The sequence below is a fragment of the Protopterus annectens genome, chromosome 8.part1 (assembly GCF_019279795.1).
Source record: "Protopterus annectens isolate FY-2018-M chromosome 8.part1, PAN1.0, whole genome shotgun sequence".
Lineage (NCBI taxonomy): Eukaryota > Metazoa > Chordata > Ceratodontiformes > Protopteridae > Protopterus > Protopterus annectens.
In genome coordinates this window covers 492,193,862-492,210,704 of record NC_056742.1, presented here as the reverse complement: position 1 = coordinate 492,210,704, position 16,843 = coordinate 492,193,862, and the positions used below count along the sequence as shown (strand labels likewise).

General features: G+C 41.9%; 1 protein-coding gene across 1 annotated transcript in view; it reads left to right on the top strand.

The window, feature by feature from the left end:
* The first annotated feature begins 576 nt into the window (after positions 1-576).
* HAS3 (hyaluronan synthase 3) overlaps positions 577-16,843 on the top strand; it is a 252,371-nt gene continuing 236,104 nt past the window's right edge. Inside the window, exon 1 of the mRNA XM_044082026.1 lies at positions 577-1,171. Coding sequence (XP_043937961.1) covers positions 1,055-1,171 — 117 coding nt within the window. The 5' untranslated portion in view covers positions 577-1,054. The remainder of the gene's footprint in view (positions 1,172-16,843) is intronic.

The window sequence follows — 16,843 nt, the reverse complement described above, 5'->3', positions numbered from 1 at the left end:
CCTACTGCATGTGTTTGGAATGTGGTAGGAAACCGGATCACCCACAGGAAACCTACGTGACCGCAGGGAGGACGTGTAGACTCCGCACAGAAGGCACCCCAGCCTAGAATCGACCCGGAGAAACTCTTGCTGTGAGGCGACAAAGCTGACCCCTGCACCACCGCGGCCACTCTGTAGTAAAACTGACCCACCGTGCGTGTCTGCACAGCGCTCAAAGGTCCGTCGAGTTCCGAGGACCCCCCCCCCCCCCCGACCATCCTAGCCCACTCACCTCATTAGAACCTGGCTGTCCGCTGCTCCAACACATGACCTCAGCCTTAATTCCCAGACCGTTTTATTTGCACACCTCCTGCCTAAAATCACCGCTGAAGAATAACAACGGCACCGCATCTGGTCACTGCACCTCCGGTCACAAAACAAGCACCCCTCCGAGCTTTTGCTCTCCTATTACTGAACATGCCTCACCCCACCCCCCTCGTTCAACTAGTACCCCACCCCCACCTGCACAGAGGAAGCGGATGGCGGGGGCAGAATCCGACACTCCAGTCGAGAGCACAAACGGTTAACGAGGAGGGGGTGTGACTCTATATATTTACAGCCGCGGCTGCCTTGGCAGAAAGGACTCCTGAACAGGGGGACACGGTCATTAAAGGTGGCAGGTAAAGCGCAAGGACCGTAATACGCTTATAAACATTGGTGGTAGCACTAAATTTAAGGATTGAACATAGTAGTCCCTGGGCACCGGCTACTGTCACTTGCCAGCTTTTCTGACCGACCTTGTCCTAGACAGGAGCTAAGTGCCCGGAGCGGGATCGTAAACCTGCAGGGATCTAACTGCACTCTCAAGTATCAGAACTTAGCAACCTATGCTTTGGGACTGATTATCCAAACTCAGCCTTATGGCTGGACTCTACCTGTAAGTATCCAGAACACAGAATCTTGTCACACCTGTGACCAAACACGGTCCTATAGCCACTCCACTACACCTGGAGGGATAAAGCAGCGGCGATTTGCACACCTAGCTGTAGGACAGCACACGAAACCATCGTAAGTCATGGCATACCAACCGGTACTTACAGCATTCGGACCTCTGCAGGACCAGAACCCACCACCTCAAAGTCGCGTGAATGAAAAACAGGAGAACAACCCCGACAGAGTCACCAGCAGCAAGGTGAGTGCAGTAGTGTGTGTGTCTTTGAGGGGGGTACTACAAACAGCACCAGACGAACAGTCGCTACTCCCAGCAGGGGTGCTGGAATTACGCTCTAGAGTAGCTCGGTGCGCAGTGCCTTCCGTGGAAGGTTGGGCGCCGGGCTGGCAACTCGACACCGTAAAACTGTATTGCCAATCATGGGCGGACAGGTGATCCGCTGTGGCGACCCCTAACCGGGAAAACCCGAAAGAAGAAGCAGCTCGGTGTGCAGCTGCAAAGTCTCCCTTCCCTCTCGGTACTGCGCACGGGAAATGCTACCTGTCCGCCGTACCCGCATAATAGCTCTCAGCCAAACGGTAAAAATCAGGCGCGCATAACCTGAACAAAAGGTAACCATAATGTATGTTTTAAGGAACCTGATAGGACACGATAAAGGAAGATGCATTTGCATTTCATAAAAAAAAAAACTGTAATCCTGAATTATTTAGCAGTTTAACACAACTGTGCCTGACCGCAAAAGATTCCCTTTTCCCATGGAAAGATATTTAATTGTTAATGCTAAAAAAATGTGTGCTTGGAAGAATCCGTATGGTTGTAGCACTCTGGAGGTGTTCAGTCCTAAATGAGGGCAAGATGATGAAATCACTACTGACATGTCCCACGGTGTGGTTTTTGATGAAGCTTCATTTCTTTCGGTTTATGCATATTGTGGCATATTGTGCTTTGTATACTTTTGTTCTGCTTTTCTGTCAGCTCCTTGGAAATGCCAATTGGTGTAGCCAAGTGCACTTCTTGTACCTCCCAGTGTACACCTTGAACCTCATGGTGCATACCTTTCTTTAGGTGCCAGCATTTTGCTTAGTTAGATCCTGTGATTGATTTACAAGCCCCTCAGGTACCTGATACAGTAATGCTGTGTAACTCTGACAGCATTTAGCAGGCTGCATGTTTGGAAACATAATACATGTCATGAAGTCATGTTAACCTTTTACTGAACTAGAAAGAGGCAGTGCAGAGTGCCGAGGACAGCATGTCTTGTGTAGTTGCTGCATTGTTAATTACCGATTAAAGATGTTTTAGAGTTTTATTTTGTGCTATATATAATAGGCAGTTGGTGGAGGGCAGGGCAACAGCAAGTGAGTTTGGTTTACTGATGTGAAATTTGTGGCTACACCCTTAAGAATCATCACCTGTAGGCTAGGCGTGTTCTCTCTTTAACCTGTCCAATGAGCACAGGAAATTGGTTAACAATGCTGGCTGCCTCTTTTGCTTAGAATGAGAGATGTCAAATATTTAAAAACAATTTAGCACCAAATAACCAAAATCTTCTACAAGTCTTTCTGTGAATAAATCAGGTCATGGAAATGGCAGTTTTTATAAGATGTTTAATAGTTATTGATCATTTGAAGAAAAAAGCACTCCTGTTGAACAACATGATAAAATAAATAAACAAATAAATAAATAAAAGCCTCAATATGCAGTCATAAAGTGCACATTATATTGCTATAAGGCTGTAGCACTTAATGCCATGTGTCCATGCATTACTTCTGGTCAGCTGAATTTTTCTTACAAACACACATTCACTGATCCTGACCACACGTGCTTATATATCTGCTCATTGTGTTGTCTTGTCTTTTTATACATCCTTTCTGTCATTTGTCCTTGCATCTCACATAAACATACACATGTACAGATACCACATTCATACTGATTTTCTCACACACACACACACACACACACACTGCATACTATTACTTTTGAAAAGCACTGTCAGTTACTGTGGTACTCTAATATTCAGTTAGATTAATTATATCTCCGAGCGAGAACTGAGAAACTATGAGTCGACACATTACTGCATTTATAATGTGGGGATTACAAGTCCAAGCTATATTTAATGCGTTGGCAATAAAAAAAAATAACACAATTGCAAGCATGCTTTACTGCCGTCATGGAATCTATGCTGAACTTTAATACCTTTAAGTGGCAGCATTTTCAAAAGCTGGATAAAAAGTTCTTAAAATACTTAGCAAGTGTTAAATCGTGTTTGTGCATTCATTCAGACAGCTAAAATCAGTGTCTGTCTTTGACACTTCAGTTAAAAGAAGGTGTAGACAGATATCCCCTGTAAATTTAAACAGCCCTTCTGAACAGAGATGATTCAGTAGTAAACCTTTCATCATTAGAAATAATACAGCTTAGGATTTCACAGACACGCATGCACGTAAGCACTCACACATACACCCAGTGTGAGATATTTTTTATGTGTGCATATTTATGAATGCACACATTTCTGTCCCAAAGTTAATGCAGCGTGTGTGACCATAGATGCATTTTAACGTACATCGCTCTTGACTTATTCTCTACAATAATGAAATAAAGACCTGGATTCATATCACAGAACATGTAATAAGAGAGGGGATGTAAATCAGAGGAACATGGTTGCAGCTACAGTAAAGATGTAAACCTATAAATGCCTTTTATGACAACTGAATGCGTGGTTGCCATGGTTAAGGAATAATAAATCCCTTTCAAACGCTGACTAGTAGCAATGTAGAAACAGTGATCCGCCAACAGCAAAGATAAGGAAGAAGGTTGTGGACAGAAAACCTTGCAGCTTCTGGGAATTTTGCATCCTTGGAGTTGGAGATTATTAATGTACTTAGGAGGCTGACCACTATATTATTTAGTCTGAGAATAAATACTAGGTGCTTGATGCATTTTATGTTCTGTTATAAGCAGTCCCTCTTTGTTAGAATGCTTTTTAAAAGCTGAATTGTTTTAACTACTTACTGCATTCTTTGGATGATGTTTTTGCAGATGGGTGTAATGGTTTAGAATCCCCCCTCAAAATAAATAAAAACATACACACACACATACACACTGTGAATTCAGTTCACACAGTGCAATACAATCCAGCGGTTACGATGCAAATGGGTGTAGCATAACTTTCAACTCTCTGATTTTTGCCTTGCCCCTCATTAAATATGTGATTTTCTGGCAATAAAAATAAATGAATTAATAAATAAGGATTACATCATAGGTGAACCCTAGACTAACTGCCCTGAAGGGCATTTTATATCTCGCCAATAACCTTGGATAAGAATCAAATGCTGTGCCTTGTGCTGCCACACATTTCTTTTACTTTTATTTCATTTCTTACCCGTTTAAGCCTAATGGGCACACATGTCCTTTTTTATGATTGATTTGAGAGCACTGTCCATCAACCCCAGCCCTGAATGTAGCTCATATATTACAAGGCAGACAGATAGATACTTCCATGTATTCTGCCTTTTATGTGGTGTAATTGAAGAAATGTTAACCCATTTCAACTAAAAGAAGCAATGCTCTTCCTCATATGATACGCAGTCTGTAAAAGATGGCTGCTCTTTATTCATCCCTACCCTCAGTACCCAGTCAAAGGAGGCACCAACTTTATGCTGCATCATTTCAATAAAAAAAAAAAAAATATATATATATATATATATATATATATATATATATTTTTTTTTTTTTTTTTTCACCTGTACCAGTATAGAGACTCAGTTTTTATATGACCATCACAAAAACCCACACATCTTCTCTCAACTGATTCCAATTCATACCTTAAATGATAAAAGTATAATTTAAGTCCCAGGCATGACATGAAGTTGAAATGTGAATCTAATGTCTGTAGTTATATATAGATGTGCACCTACATCTACAGAAATGTGTTGTGCAGTCCTTTACCCTAACCATTAACAACATTTATTGTTTTCTCCTGTATCCTCCCTATTAACCACATGCATCAAGTACTCTTGTATCGCCACCATTTCAAACATTAATAGGGGGCTCTGTTAATCTCCCACAGTATTGGGTGATGCGCCTCTCACTGATCTCCTTCGACTGCAAGCTTAGTAAACACCTATGGACCATGTGCCATACATGCCCGTATCCTCACCATTAGTCACATGTTCTGAACTTGTACATCCTTCTCTTTAACCTGTGCCCAGTTACAAAAATATTTGAGAAACAACTCTACAAGGAAGTCTTCCAGCATGTAAATGAATATGGTTTTACTAAGGGATGAACAGCGTATGGTTTGCACAACTATTTCAGTACCATAACTGTCCTTTATACTGCAACTGATTCCATTTGAGATGGTAAATCACTACTGCTGCTTAACAAACTTCGAAAACTTAACTTTGACAGCAGTACTTTGCAATGGTTAAAAGATGTCTAGAGATGCAATGTTTTAAAAGTTATCTGTAGAATAGAACCAACTATTACCTCTAACATCATGGTCTTTACCAGTGGCCAGAGATGACATACCATTCACCCCCTTGTAATAGTAGATAACAATGGGAATAGAGTACTCGGTGTTACCAAGCACAGATGTTTGGGCTTAAGCCTGGTCCCTTCTCTGTCCTTTGTTCCATATACTGATAGGGTTATAAGTAAGACTGTTGCACAGTTAAAGTTATGTTACAGGATTTCCTGTCTCTTGTCTCCCACAGCCCATCCTTCCATAGTAAGAAATGCACTTATCCCAAAAATGAACATGGCCTGCTATTACTAACCTGTATCCTTGTTGTAACACTCACAACATTCAGATAGCTGAAAACAAATTATTTAGATTTGTTTTGCTTGCAGTCACACAAGTCAGTGTCCATCCTTAAAGGCAACATTTCAGCTCACACACTATTTCCTTATCAACAATCTGAATGATAGCCTTCTCCTCTCCTCTTCAGATTTCAATGTAAAAGCCTTAGTAGAGTAAAGAACATTTTCTGAACGAAGACTTCCACATGAAACATCTCTCATAAGACATCTGACGACAAACGTTGGGACATTCACGTCTCAAAGATCGCGGGTAACTGTTTTTTGCACATACCCGCATTCCTCCTCTTTCTTTCTTCTGGGATGGCAGGATGGCTTCCTGCTCTGCAAATCCAGTTTACTGGATATTCTGATGTTTCATATTCACAAACTTTGGCTCTCCACGGACGTATGATGGCACTACTTCCTGACTTTGAATCATCATGCTTGTCACTTGGATGATCTTACCTGCACTAGTAAGTTGTATCACTTTTCTCTGTAGCTAAATATCGTGTTAATGCTGTACACGGGCGGAGTGCAGCATAACCGTTTATTAATGAAATGGGTTTTGCATTAGTATGCATTTTTACAGGCAAATGAACTCTAAACTGTGAAACTTAATATCTAGCATTAGTCAGACTGTAATCCTCAGTGATTTAGAAAATTGAAAGTTTTAAAAGGGGTGGACAGGGTAAAATAGGAGGCAAAATCAAGGGTGTTCTACAAAAATCATGGACAGATGAAAGGTAAGCTTCAGTGACATTAGGCAAAATCAAAGATAATTAAGTTACAGACTTTGTGGGCACACGATGTGCTTGTGTGACAGTGAAACAAACAGCCTTCACATTTATTTACACATAAAAGGAGCACATAATGCAGGGGAGTTAAAGACAGGATTAACCAACTAACCTTAAAAATGAAAATTAGACAAAAATACAAGTAAAACTGCCACACTTTGAACATCCTCTCTTTGTAGCCTTTCTCCCTCTTGTTAACTAGGTAATGCACTCTGCTAATAATCAGTGAGGGTGGGGAATGTTATTGCTATGGAGGGCTAATAATCAGTGAGGGTGGGGAATGTTATGGCTATGGAGGACTAATAATCAGTGAGGGTGGGGAATGTTATGGCTATGGAGGGCTAATAATCAGTGAGGGTGGGGAATGTTATGGCTATGGAGGACTAATAATCAGTGAGGGTGGGGAATGTTATGGCTATGGAGGGCTAATAATCAGTGAGGGTGGGGAATGTTATGGCTATGGGGGGCTAATTATCAGTGAGAGTGGGGAATGTTATGGCTATGGAGGGCTAATAATCAGTGAGGGTGGGGAATGTTATGGCTATGGAGGGCTAATTATCAGTGAGGGTGGGGAATGTTATGGCTATGGAGGGCTAATAATCAGTGAGGGTGGGGAATGTTATGGCTATGGGGGCTAATAATCGGTGAGGGTGGGGAATGTTATGGCTATGGAGGACTAATAATCAGTGAGGGTGGGGAATGTTATGGCTATGGAGGGCTAATAATCAGTGAGGGTGGGGAACGTTATGGCTATGGAGGGCTAATAATCAGTGAGGGTGGGGAACGTTATGGCTATGGAGGGCTAATAATCAGTGAGGGTGGGGAATGTTATGGGTATGGGGGGGCTAATAATCAGTGAGGGTGGGGAATGTTATGGCTATGGGGGGCTAATAACCAGTGAGGGTGGGGAATGTTATGGCTATGGGGGGCTAATAATCAGTGAGGGTGGGGAATGTTATGGCTAGGGGGGGGCTAATAATCAGTGAGGGTGGGGAATGTTATGGCTATGGGGGGCTAATAACCAGTGAGGGTGGGGAATGTTATGGCTATGGGGGGCTAATAATCAGTGAGGGTGGGGAATGTTATGGCTATGGAGGGCTAATAATCAGTGAGGGTGGGGAATGTTATGGCTATGGAGGGCTAATAATCAGTGAGGGTGGGGAACGTTATGGCTATGGAGGGCTAATAATCAGTGAGGGTGGGGAATGTTATGGCTATGGAGGGCTAATAATCAGTGAGAGTGGGGAATGTTATGGCTATGGAGGGCTAATAATCAGTGAGGGTGGGGAATGTTATGGCTATGGAGGGCTAATAATCAGTGAGGGTGGGGAATGTTATGGCTATGGAGGGCTAATAATCAGTGAGGGTGGGGAATGTTATGGCTATGGAGGGCTAATAATCAGTGAGGGTGGGGAATGTTATGGCTATGGAGGGCTAATAATCAGTGAGGGTGGGGAATGTTATGGCTATGGGGGGCTAATAATCAGTGAGGGTGGGGAATGTTATGGCTATGGAGGGCTAATAATCAGTGAGGGTGGGGAATGTTATGGCTATGGAGGGCTAATAATCAGTGAGGGTGGGGAATGTTATGGCTATGGGGGGCTAATAATCAGTGAGGGTGGGGAATGTTATGGCTATGGAGGGCTAATAATCAGTGAGGGTGGGGAATGTTATGGCTATGGAGGGCTAATAATCAGTGAGGGTGGGGAATGTTATGGCTATGGAGGGCTAATAATCAGTGAGGGTGGGGAACGTTATGGCTATGGAGGGCTAATAATCAGTGAGGGTGGGGAATGATATGGCTATGGAGGGCTAATAATCAGTGAGGGTGGGGAATGTTATGGCTATGGAGGGCTAATAATCAGTGAGGGTGGGGAACGTTATGGCTATGGAGGGCTAATAATCAGTGAGGGTGGGGAATGTTATGGCTATGGGGGGCATTGTTTTGGAAAAGATCTTACTTAAAAAGGAAATGAGAAGGCAAACTTGAATGAAAGAAAGAGAGACAGACAGACAGACAGACAGGTCTGCAACTGCTGCGTAAATGCATTGTGGGAACCAAAACGCTATTTTAATTGTGTCAGTTTGTACATGATTTGTAAGGAACATCTTTTAAGTGAGGCAGTTTGAATTGTTTTCAAGGTAATGGCTGATGTGCTTAGATATTTCAGCACTGATTAGTTATGACCAAATGTTTAACGGGAAAACAAAACTATACTAATGATGTTTTTTTTTTCCTTTCTTTTACACTGTACACGATGCACATACCTAGATTGTATATGTGGCTGATCTTCTTATATGTAACACAACCGCAGCTGCTAGGCTGCTCCCTGCTGACCCAAGCTGCAGCTAAAGATTCTTCACATATGCATATATATATATATATATATATATATATATATATACATATATATATATATATATATATATGAAACTGAATGCTAGGAAAATTTAGTTGAAATCTATGAATCATGTATGAATACTAAAGTTAGTTGAAACATTTAATGTATTATATTTTACGTGTTTCTATCCCAACAGTATATGGCAGCTTTCTTACTTGTGCATTGATATAACTTAATGTTGCCTTTTCATACAGGTGTTAGCTGGAATGTTCGATCTACCAGTCTACTTATCCAGTTATCAAACTGGACTAAATAAAATAAGTGTTATGCACTCCTGTATCCTAATCATTAGTAACTTGTCTTGTACTCCTACATCCTTCCCATTACATGTGTTGTGCACACATGTCTTAGCATTAGGTACACAAGTAGTGTGCTCTCATGTCCTTGCCATTAGCCACATGTTTTGTGTCTTGATACAGCCTTAGGATAAGTTATTACCAGCAGAACATATCGTTGTTCAAAGTCCTTAAGAATACAGACTGGGGTACGTCCGATCATTAATACCTCTCCCTTCCACCCCTAGCAGTGTAGGCTGCAGGTTGTCATGCTATAGGTATCCCGACAAGGCCCCCACCCTCCATCTTTTGCTTGACATGAACTATTCTAGCACTTTCCAATGGGTCCTAACTGCAATTTCCTACCTGGGCTGTACTTCTGTAGTCCACAGCTTTACTGAGTTAATAGATAACAACCCACCCCACCTAGAGTAAACCATTACCACCTTCCATTGTCAACAACCATTATCAACCAAAGTTTTGGAAAATATTACTGCAGAGTGAAAATGCCCAGCCCCCTCTTTGTACTGTTGAACCCACACCATGTGTTCACTGGAGCTAAATTCTGTCATCTTGCGTCATCACATGGCTATTGTTAAATAACTCTGGCTGGTTTATGGTGCTGATGGTGACAGTTTATATGAAGATTTGTCATATCGTGTACTTGTAGCACAAAGTTACGAATACATTTAATAGGCCCACCATCTGGTTAGTACTGATTAGCTGGTCCTGTACATTTGGATTTTGGGTGCTGCCATGTAAAAAAAAAAAAACACCATACATCCTCCAGTCTGCAAAAGTGTTCCACTCTTCAACTGTCTGATGTTAAACTTGTATATAGCTGATTGTTTGCTTGCACACACAGTATGAATCTTTAATTATGTATCAAATGGCAATGTTAATTATCATACTTTTGTTAAGTATGAAGGTATAACTGTGTGTGTGTGTGTGTGTGTGTGTGTGTGTGTGTGTGTGTGTGTCCATGGGTGTACAACAATCAGAATATATCACACTACAACTGATGAAGTGCAATATTCTAACAATCACAATGTGAAGTCATAGTCTTGCAATACCTACTAGACTAATACTGTCTAATGTCTTCCTGTCCTTGTGGTAATTTATTGTGTTTTTAATGTTTTAATTATGACTGTATGTGCATTAGTCTTACTGTCATTAAAACTATGTGTTCATTGTTATGTCTTGCATGGGACCAAAGCAATGTAATTTCGTTCAGCTTGCACTGCTGTGTATATCTGATCAACTATAGTTTACTTTGACTTTGACAATCGACACTTGGTACCTTGGATTAGTAGACAAAGCAGGCTTCTCCACTGAATGCCTTTTTGTGATCATGAAACTGATGATTTTTGATTAACCCTATGCACATTTGAAGATCTCAGTGTTAGATGGGCTCTTCGAACAGGTGCTAGTGGCTAATGGGAATGCAGCATTAGTATTACCATTTCAGAATGCTCGTAATTACGTACATGTGCTCGTTTACTTAGTGTACAACTGATTCATTCGAATCGACTGCAAAGGGCCCACGCAGATAGTAATATTTATTTACATACTTGTTATTTTATTTATTTAATGGTTATGCCAACTAATACAAACGGATTTTTTTTGTCATGACATAGTTCTGTTAGTCAGATGGAAGGAGTACTTTGCAATAACTATATAACATTACAATATGGTGCAATAGTACATTCAGTACAGTTAATGGCTACAATATAAATACATGTTATAGTGCATGTCTTAATGTAAAAATTTACAGTTAAACAAATACTGCGGGCATGAGATACTGTGAAATCCAAGACTATAGAACACAGTGCAAACCATCAGCTAAACAACACAGAATGCTATGTAGGCCAGATACTGAGCATGACAGCTAGGATAGCAGCCCATGCAGGAATGGAGTTGATTGGCCATGGAGGATGTCAGTCATTACATAGACATCTGTGTAACACCAATTAGAAAGGGTGCTCTTTTTCTACAGGTTATATCACATGACCAAATGATTTACAAAACTGCAACAAGTTAACAGTATTTCATTATAACATTTGATGTTATCTAAGAAATAAGTGTCATAGGTTCATAGGTTCATACTAGGCTATCTGCCCGAGGGCATTTACAAGCCTAGCCCATCGTTTTGTGGCTTACGCCACCCCTTTAGTATGGGGAACTATACCCATTATTTTGCTGTGCCTCTGTCGAGCAGTGACACTGAGGTAATCCCTGGGGTATATCTGCGATCTCCCATCCATTGGTCAAGATTTCTCTTGAACAAGGCCAGCGAGGTGCTCTGCCTCACATGTACCGGGATTTTGTTCCACAGCATAGGGAGTCTTTGGGTGATGAATCTATCCCTCCAGCACGTCCTATTAATAGCCGTGTCGAGGTTTAAGTCTCCGCCCTTGTGGCTCTGATGGATCTAGATTTTTGAGGTGAAGCATATTCATCAAATCTGGGTTTGACATGGCCTTGTATGTTAGGCAAAGGTCACCTCTGAGCAAGCGTGCGACTGAATAGAGCTGGAGTTCTTTCAGTCGGGCAGCATAGGACAGATTTTGAGACCCTTTATCCTTTTGGTGAGGAACTTTTGTGGCCTCTCCAGCTGCTGCAAGTGTCGGGTCAGATACATTCCGAATGGGGCATTGTACTCAATCATTGGTCTGATGAGTGATGAGTAAAGGGAGACTATGACCTCCCTTGATCTAGATGAGAATCCCTTCATGATAAGGTGGGCAATGTAGAAGGTCTTCCTAACTACTTTAGCTACATGGGTGTTGAATGACAGACTACTATCAACCTGGGTCCCCAGGTCCCTGATAACTTCTTCTGTGCTCAGTGGATTGCCACCTATTTGGTAGCTAGGGGTAACCTTGTTTTTCCCGAAGGGTATGACTATGCATTTTCTGGCATTTAACTTTAGGCCGTGGCTCTGGCACCAGTTATCCGTTTCTGTGAGACCCTTCTGAAGGATATCTGTGTCAGATGTGTTTTCTACTATGGCGCCCAGTTTGCAGTCATCTGCAAACTTTGTCAGCCATAACCCTCCTGTGTTTGCTTGTACTTCGGAAAAGTAGATGCCAAACAAGAGTGGGCCCAGGACTGAGCCCTGTGGGACACCACTTGTGACAGGCTTTGAGTCTGACATGGCGCCAGCAACTCTGACCCTGTGGGTTCTGTCACTCAGCCAGTTTGCAACCCATCTTGTGATGTATGGGTTAACATTTAAGCTGATGAGTTTTTCAATGATACCCGAGTGGGGTATTGTATCGAAGGCCTTAGCCAGATCGAGGTAGGCTGTATGGACTGCCTTTCCCTCATCAATGGCTTTGGTGACTGTTTCGAAAAAGTCATCCAAGTTTAAAAGGCATGATCTGCCTTTGACAAAGCCAAACTGTATAACATATCTATTACTGTGCACTAACATTTAGACCCTTTTCATTTTAAGTCTGAAAATGTCCATTAACATCAGCTCCCTACCTGTAATAAAATGATTAATATAATAAAAAGAAAACTCTGTGTAGTTATGGGAAATGGCAAATATGACCAGGTCTCAAATACAGGTAATAATGGGAAACAGTTACAGGAACTACCGTCTCATATCCATATGTAAAGTGCAGCACATAGCTGGCAGTTATAGGGTCAGTGCACAACTGCATTCCTGTATAAAACCAGGCACATGTTCTCAGTTCTCTCTTTCTGTTTTGTTCATCTTTCAGAAACTGATTTTTGGTTCTAACTGCCTATAGTTCTCTGCAGTTATTTCACTAAATTAGCGCTAAGTACTATTAATACAAGTTTTCATAACTGTTTGTGGGGGGGTGAGAAAGACGCAGTGTGTGTGTGTGTGTGTGTGTGTGTGTGTGTGTGTGCGCACGTGTCTGTCTGCTCACGGTTATGTGTCTCAGTTTTTTGATCTTAAGTAAAATAAACAAGAACTAACATAACCTTTAGTTCGTGAATCTTGCTATTTTGGCAGGTTTCTCAGAATACTGTGCTATTTTAAATAGTGATTTAGACTTTGGTAACTCCTTTCACTACCAGCATACTTTGACTATGTTCAGAGAGAAATAATTACTAAAAGCTAATTCTTAGACAAAGATCAAATATATGTTTGCATAAGCTATATTATCTAGTCATCTCTGTTGTAGAGAGTGTACCCGGTGTGGTCTCTATGAACTACAACTTGTGAATAATTGATCTGTTGACAATGCTTTTTTTCAGCTTGTGATAACTGTCTAAATATTTTCACTTTGTATGTGTTGGTTCACACTGTATGAGCTGAAGCTGATTTTTTTATTTAGTTAATATGTTATATTCTTCTGTATTAGACTTTGTAATAACTTTATTTGGCTATAATCATATCATGCCAATGTGGAACTTTTTTTCCTGGACCTCCGCTGAAAATGGGATGTTATCCCAGTTGGACTTTTCTGGTAAACAAATGTCAAATAAATATATAAAACTGACTCGGGACACTAGGGCAGAACCTTGTGTTCTGAGGATGACCTGTGTGAGTACAAATAAGTACGCATAACAACACAGAATCATAGAGTACAGTACAGTACAGAATTACACTAATGTAGTACCAGAAAGACAGAGACAGATTGAAGCTATAGGCATTGAGAGTACAGCACTCCATTTTTACAGGTACCAGTGGAAGACTGCTTCATAGAACTCTGACACTGAAAGCAACGTTCCACATGACCAAACCACTTTCTCTAAGTTATTCATTTATTTTTTGTTGACTCTGTTGGTAACAATAAGCCTATCACTTTTTTCAGGGGGGGGGCTGAAGTGCTATTTGAGCAGACTAGGGAAAGTTTGGCTGGGACCTCAGGTACATCTCCATCTTCGTTCACTTGATGGTGATGTTACGGAAGGAAGGAAGGAAGGAAGGAAGAAAGGAAAGAAGAAAGAAAGACATAGCACTGTGTAGGGCACATTCCAGATTGTTTGGCAGGTATGACCCTAGCCTTGAGTAGCATCCTACCATCGCCAAGAATGATACCACAGTACAAACCAAAAATTATTGACTTCAACAATTGGCTAAGTTTCTGGTGTCATTCAAAGGGGATCCAGTATCTGTCTGCTTGGGATGACATGACAGACAGATCTCAATGCTTTGCCAGAAACATCCTGCATATGTCACCCCTGGGATTCCAGATACTGGTCAAGGCCCTTGCCACCCCTATAGTGCCTTTTTTAGGCAATGCCCTGAAGACAAATTTACCACCATAACATCTGCTAGTAAACACATCCTAAGTGCTATGCTACTCAACGCTAAAAGTCTAAACCTCAAAATGCACTCACTTGAGTCACTCCTCAAACTGGAGAACATTGACATCTGTGCAGTAACAGAGACCTGGTTCAAGGCTCCTGAGAGCACCCCTGCACTACCAGGTTACAATGCATATCACACCTTTCGGCCCCCAAATCTGCACCAAAGCCCTAAGGGATGTGATGACCGAACCCCCAAAGGTGGAGGTGTATCCATATTTATAAAAGATACACACACCTCCAGACTTGTTGCCCAACATAACTCATCAGAAATACTTCAGGTACGATTAACACTGGACAAAACTGCAGTCTATGTTGTAGCCTGCTACAGATCCCCCACAATGTCCCAGGACTCCATCTCTGCATTCCTGGGCACTCTGGAAAACATCAAGGTCCATCCTAATACCCTTATACTGGGAGACTTTAACTACCCCTCCATTAGTTGGAACAACTACTCCTGCTCCAACTCTTTTGCCCAACGTTTCCTGGAATTCATCATCTCCAATGCCTTAGACCAACTCATCCTCACCTCCACTAGGGGAAATAACATTCCTGACCTAGTCATTACAAACATGGGGGACTGCTGCTCTACTCCTTTGATAAACCCCTCCCTGGTCAGATCCGACCACAAGTTAATCACCATTGATATCCAAATCCCGCCCCCACCCCACCCCCGAAAAAGGAAACCACAGTGAAAAACTTCTCCAAAGCTAATTTTGAGCTTCTAAGGACAGAAGTGGCAAGCTTTACGTCATTCATAGAAATGGGGAATGTAAGTAAGGCTGCTGAATCATACACCAAGGCACTGTATGAGCACTTACACAATTGCATAGATAGGACCATACCAAATAGAACCAAGATGCTCTCCTCTAAAAAAAAGGAAGCCAATCTGGTGGACCCCTACCATTAACAAACTCGACAACAGAAAGAAAAAAACTGTTGCAGAAAAGGGTAAAGTCCGATGACTGGAAAAATTCCCTTGGAAATCTCAGTAAACAACTGAGATCCCTCATGAAATCCACCCAAGCTAGTTACAAAAGCAAAATTGCTATAGATACTAAGGATAACCACAAGGCATTCTTTAGTTATGTCAAGAATCTGCATAATAATACGCAGATTTGCTTTGAGCTACAGCACAACGGCACCACTTATACTGAACCAGCTGATGTTGCCAATATCTTGGCAGACAGGTTTAGTGCAAACTTTACTCCCCCCTCACCTCCTAAAGGGCCCATCCACATACCCAAGGAATACCAAATCCCTATTATCACGACTGCACAAGTAGAAACCGCACTGACCAAAGCTAAGAATACAGCTTCCATGGGACCAGATAATACACCAGGTTGTGTCCTACATGGTTTACAAAAAGAACTGGCACCACACCTGAGTGTCCTGTTCAACTACAGCCTCAGTTCAGGCTTTGTTCCCACTGAATGGTGCACTGCTACAGTCATCCCACTCCACAAAGGGGATGCGACTACTGACCCTGGGAACTACCGCCCCATCAGTTTGATGAGCCAGGCTACATCGCCACAGTAGTCAGGAAATCCTTCTACATGGCACACCTCATCACAAAAGGTTTCTCATCCAGAAAAAAAGAGGTCATTGTTCCCCTCTACTCATCACTCATCAGACCCATTAGAGAGTACAATGCTCCTTTTGGTATGTACCTCACAAGACATCTACAACAACTGGAAAGGTTGCAGAAATACCTCACAAAGAAGATTACCAGCCTCAAACAGATGCCCTACGCAGACCGTCTCAAAAACTCCAGCTTTACTCTGTCGCATATCGCCTACTCAGAGGTGATCTCTGTCTAACATACAAAGCTATATCAAACCCAGAGCTGTTGGACATGCTCCACTTAAAGAAATCCCAATCCCTCCGAGCTACACGCTCTAGGGACCTAAACCTTGTCTTCGCATTAAACAGAACATGTCGGAGGGATAGATTCCTGTCCCAGAGACTTCCCATACTCTGGAATAAACTACCTATCTATATCAAACAAAGCTCCTCATTAGCACTCTTCAAGAAAAATCTTGATTGGATGGGAAATAGGAAATTCACCCCGGGGATCACCTCTGTGGCTCTGCTCGACAGTGGCACAGGAAAATAATTTTCTTGGGTGGCAAAAGCCAGGGTACCTTTTTGGCTGGGCTTGTATAGGCCCCAGGGCCTGTAGCCTAGTACCTACCTATGAACGTATTATTACAGATCTTATAAATAAGGATATAGGGAACCTTCAAACCCTGGACCCCATGCAGTTTGGGTTTGTGAAAGGCAGATCATGTCTGCTCAATCTGATAGACTTCTTTGAAGCAGTCACCAGAGCGGTGGATGAAGGCAAGGCTG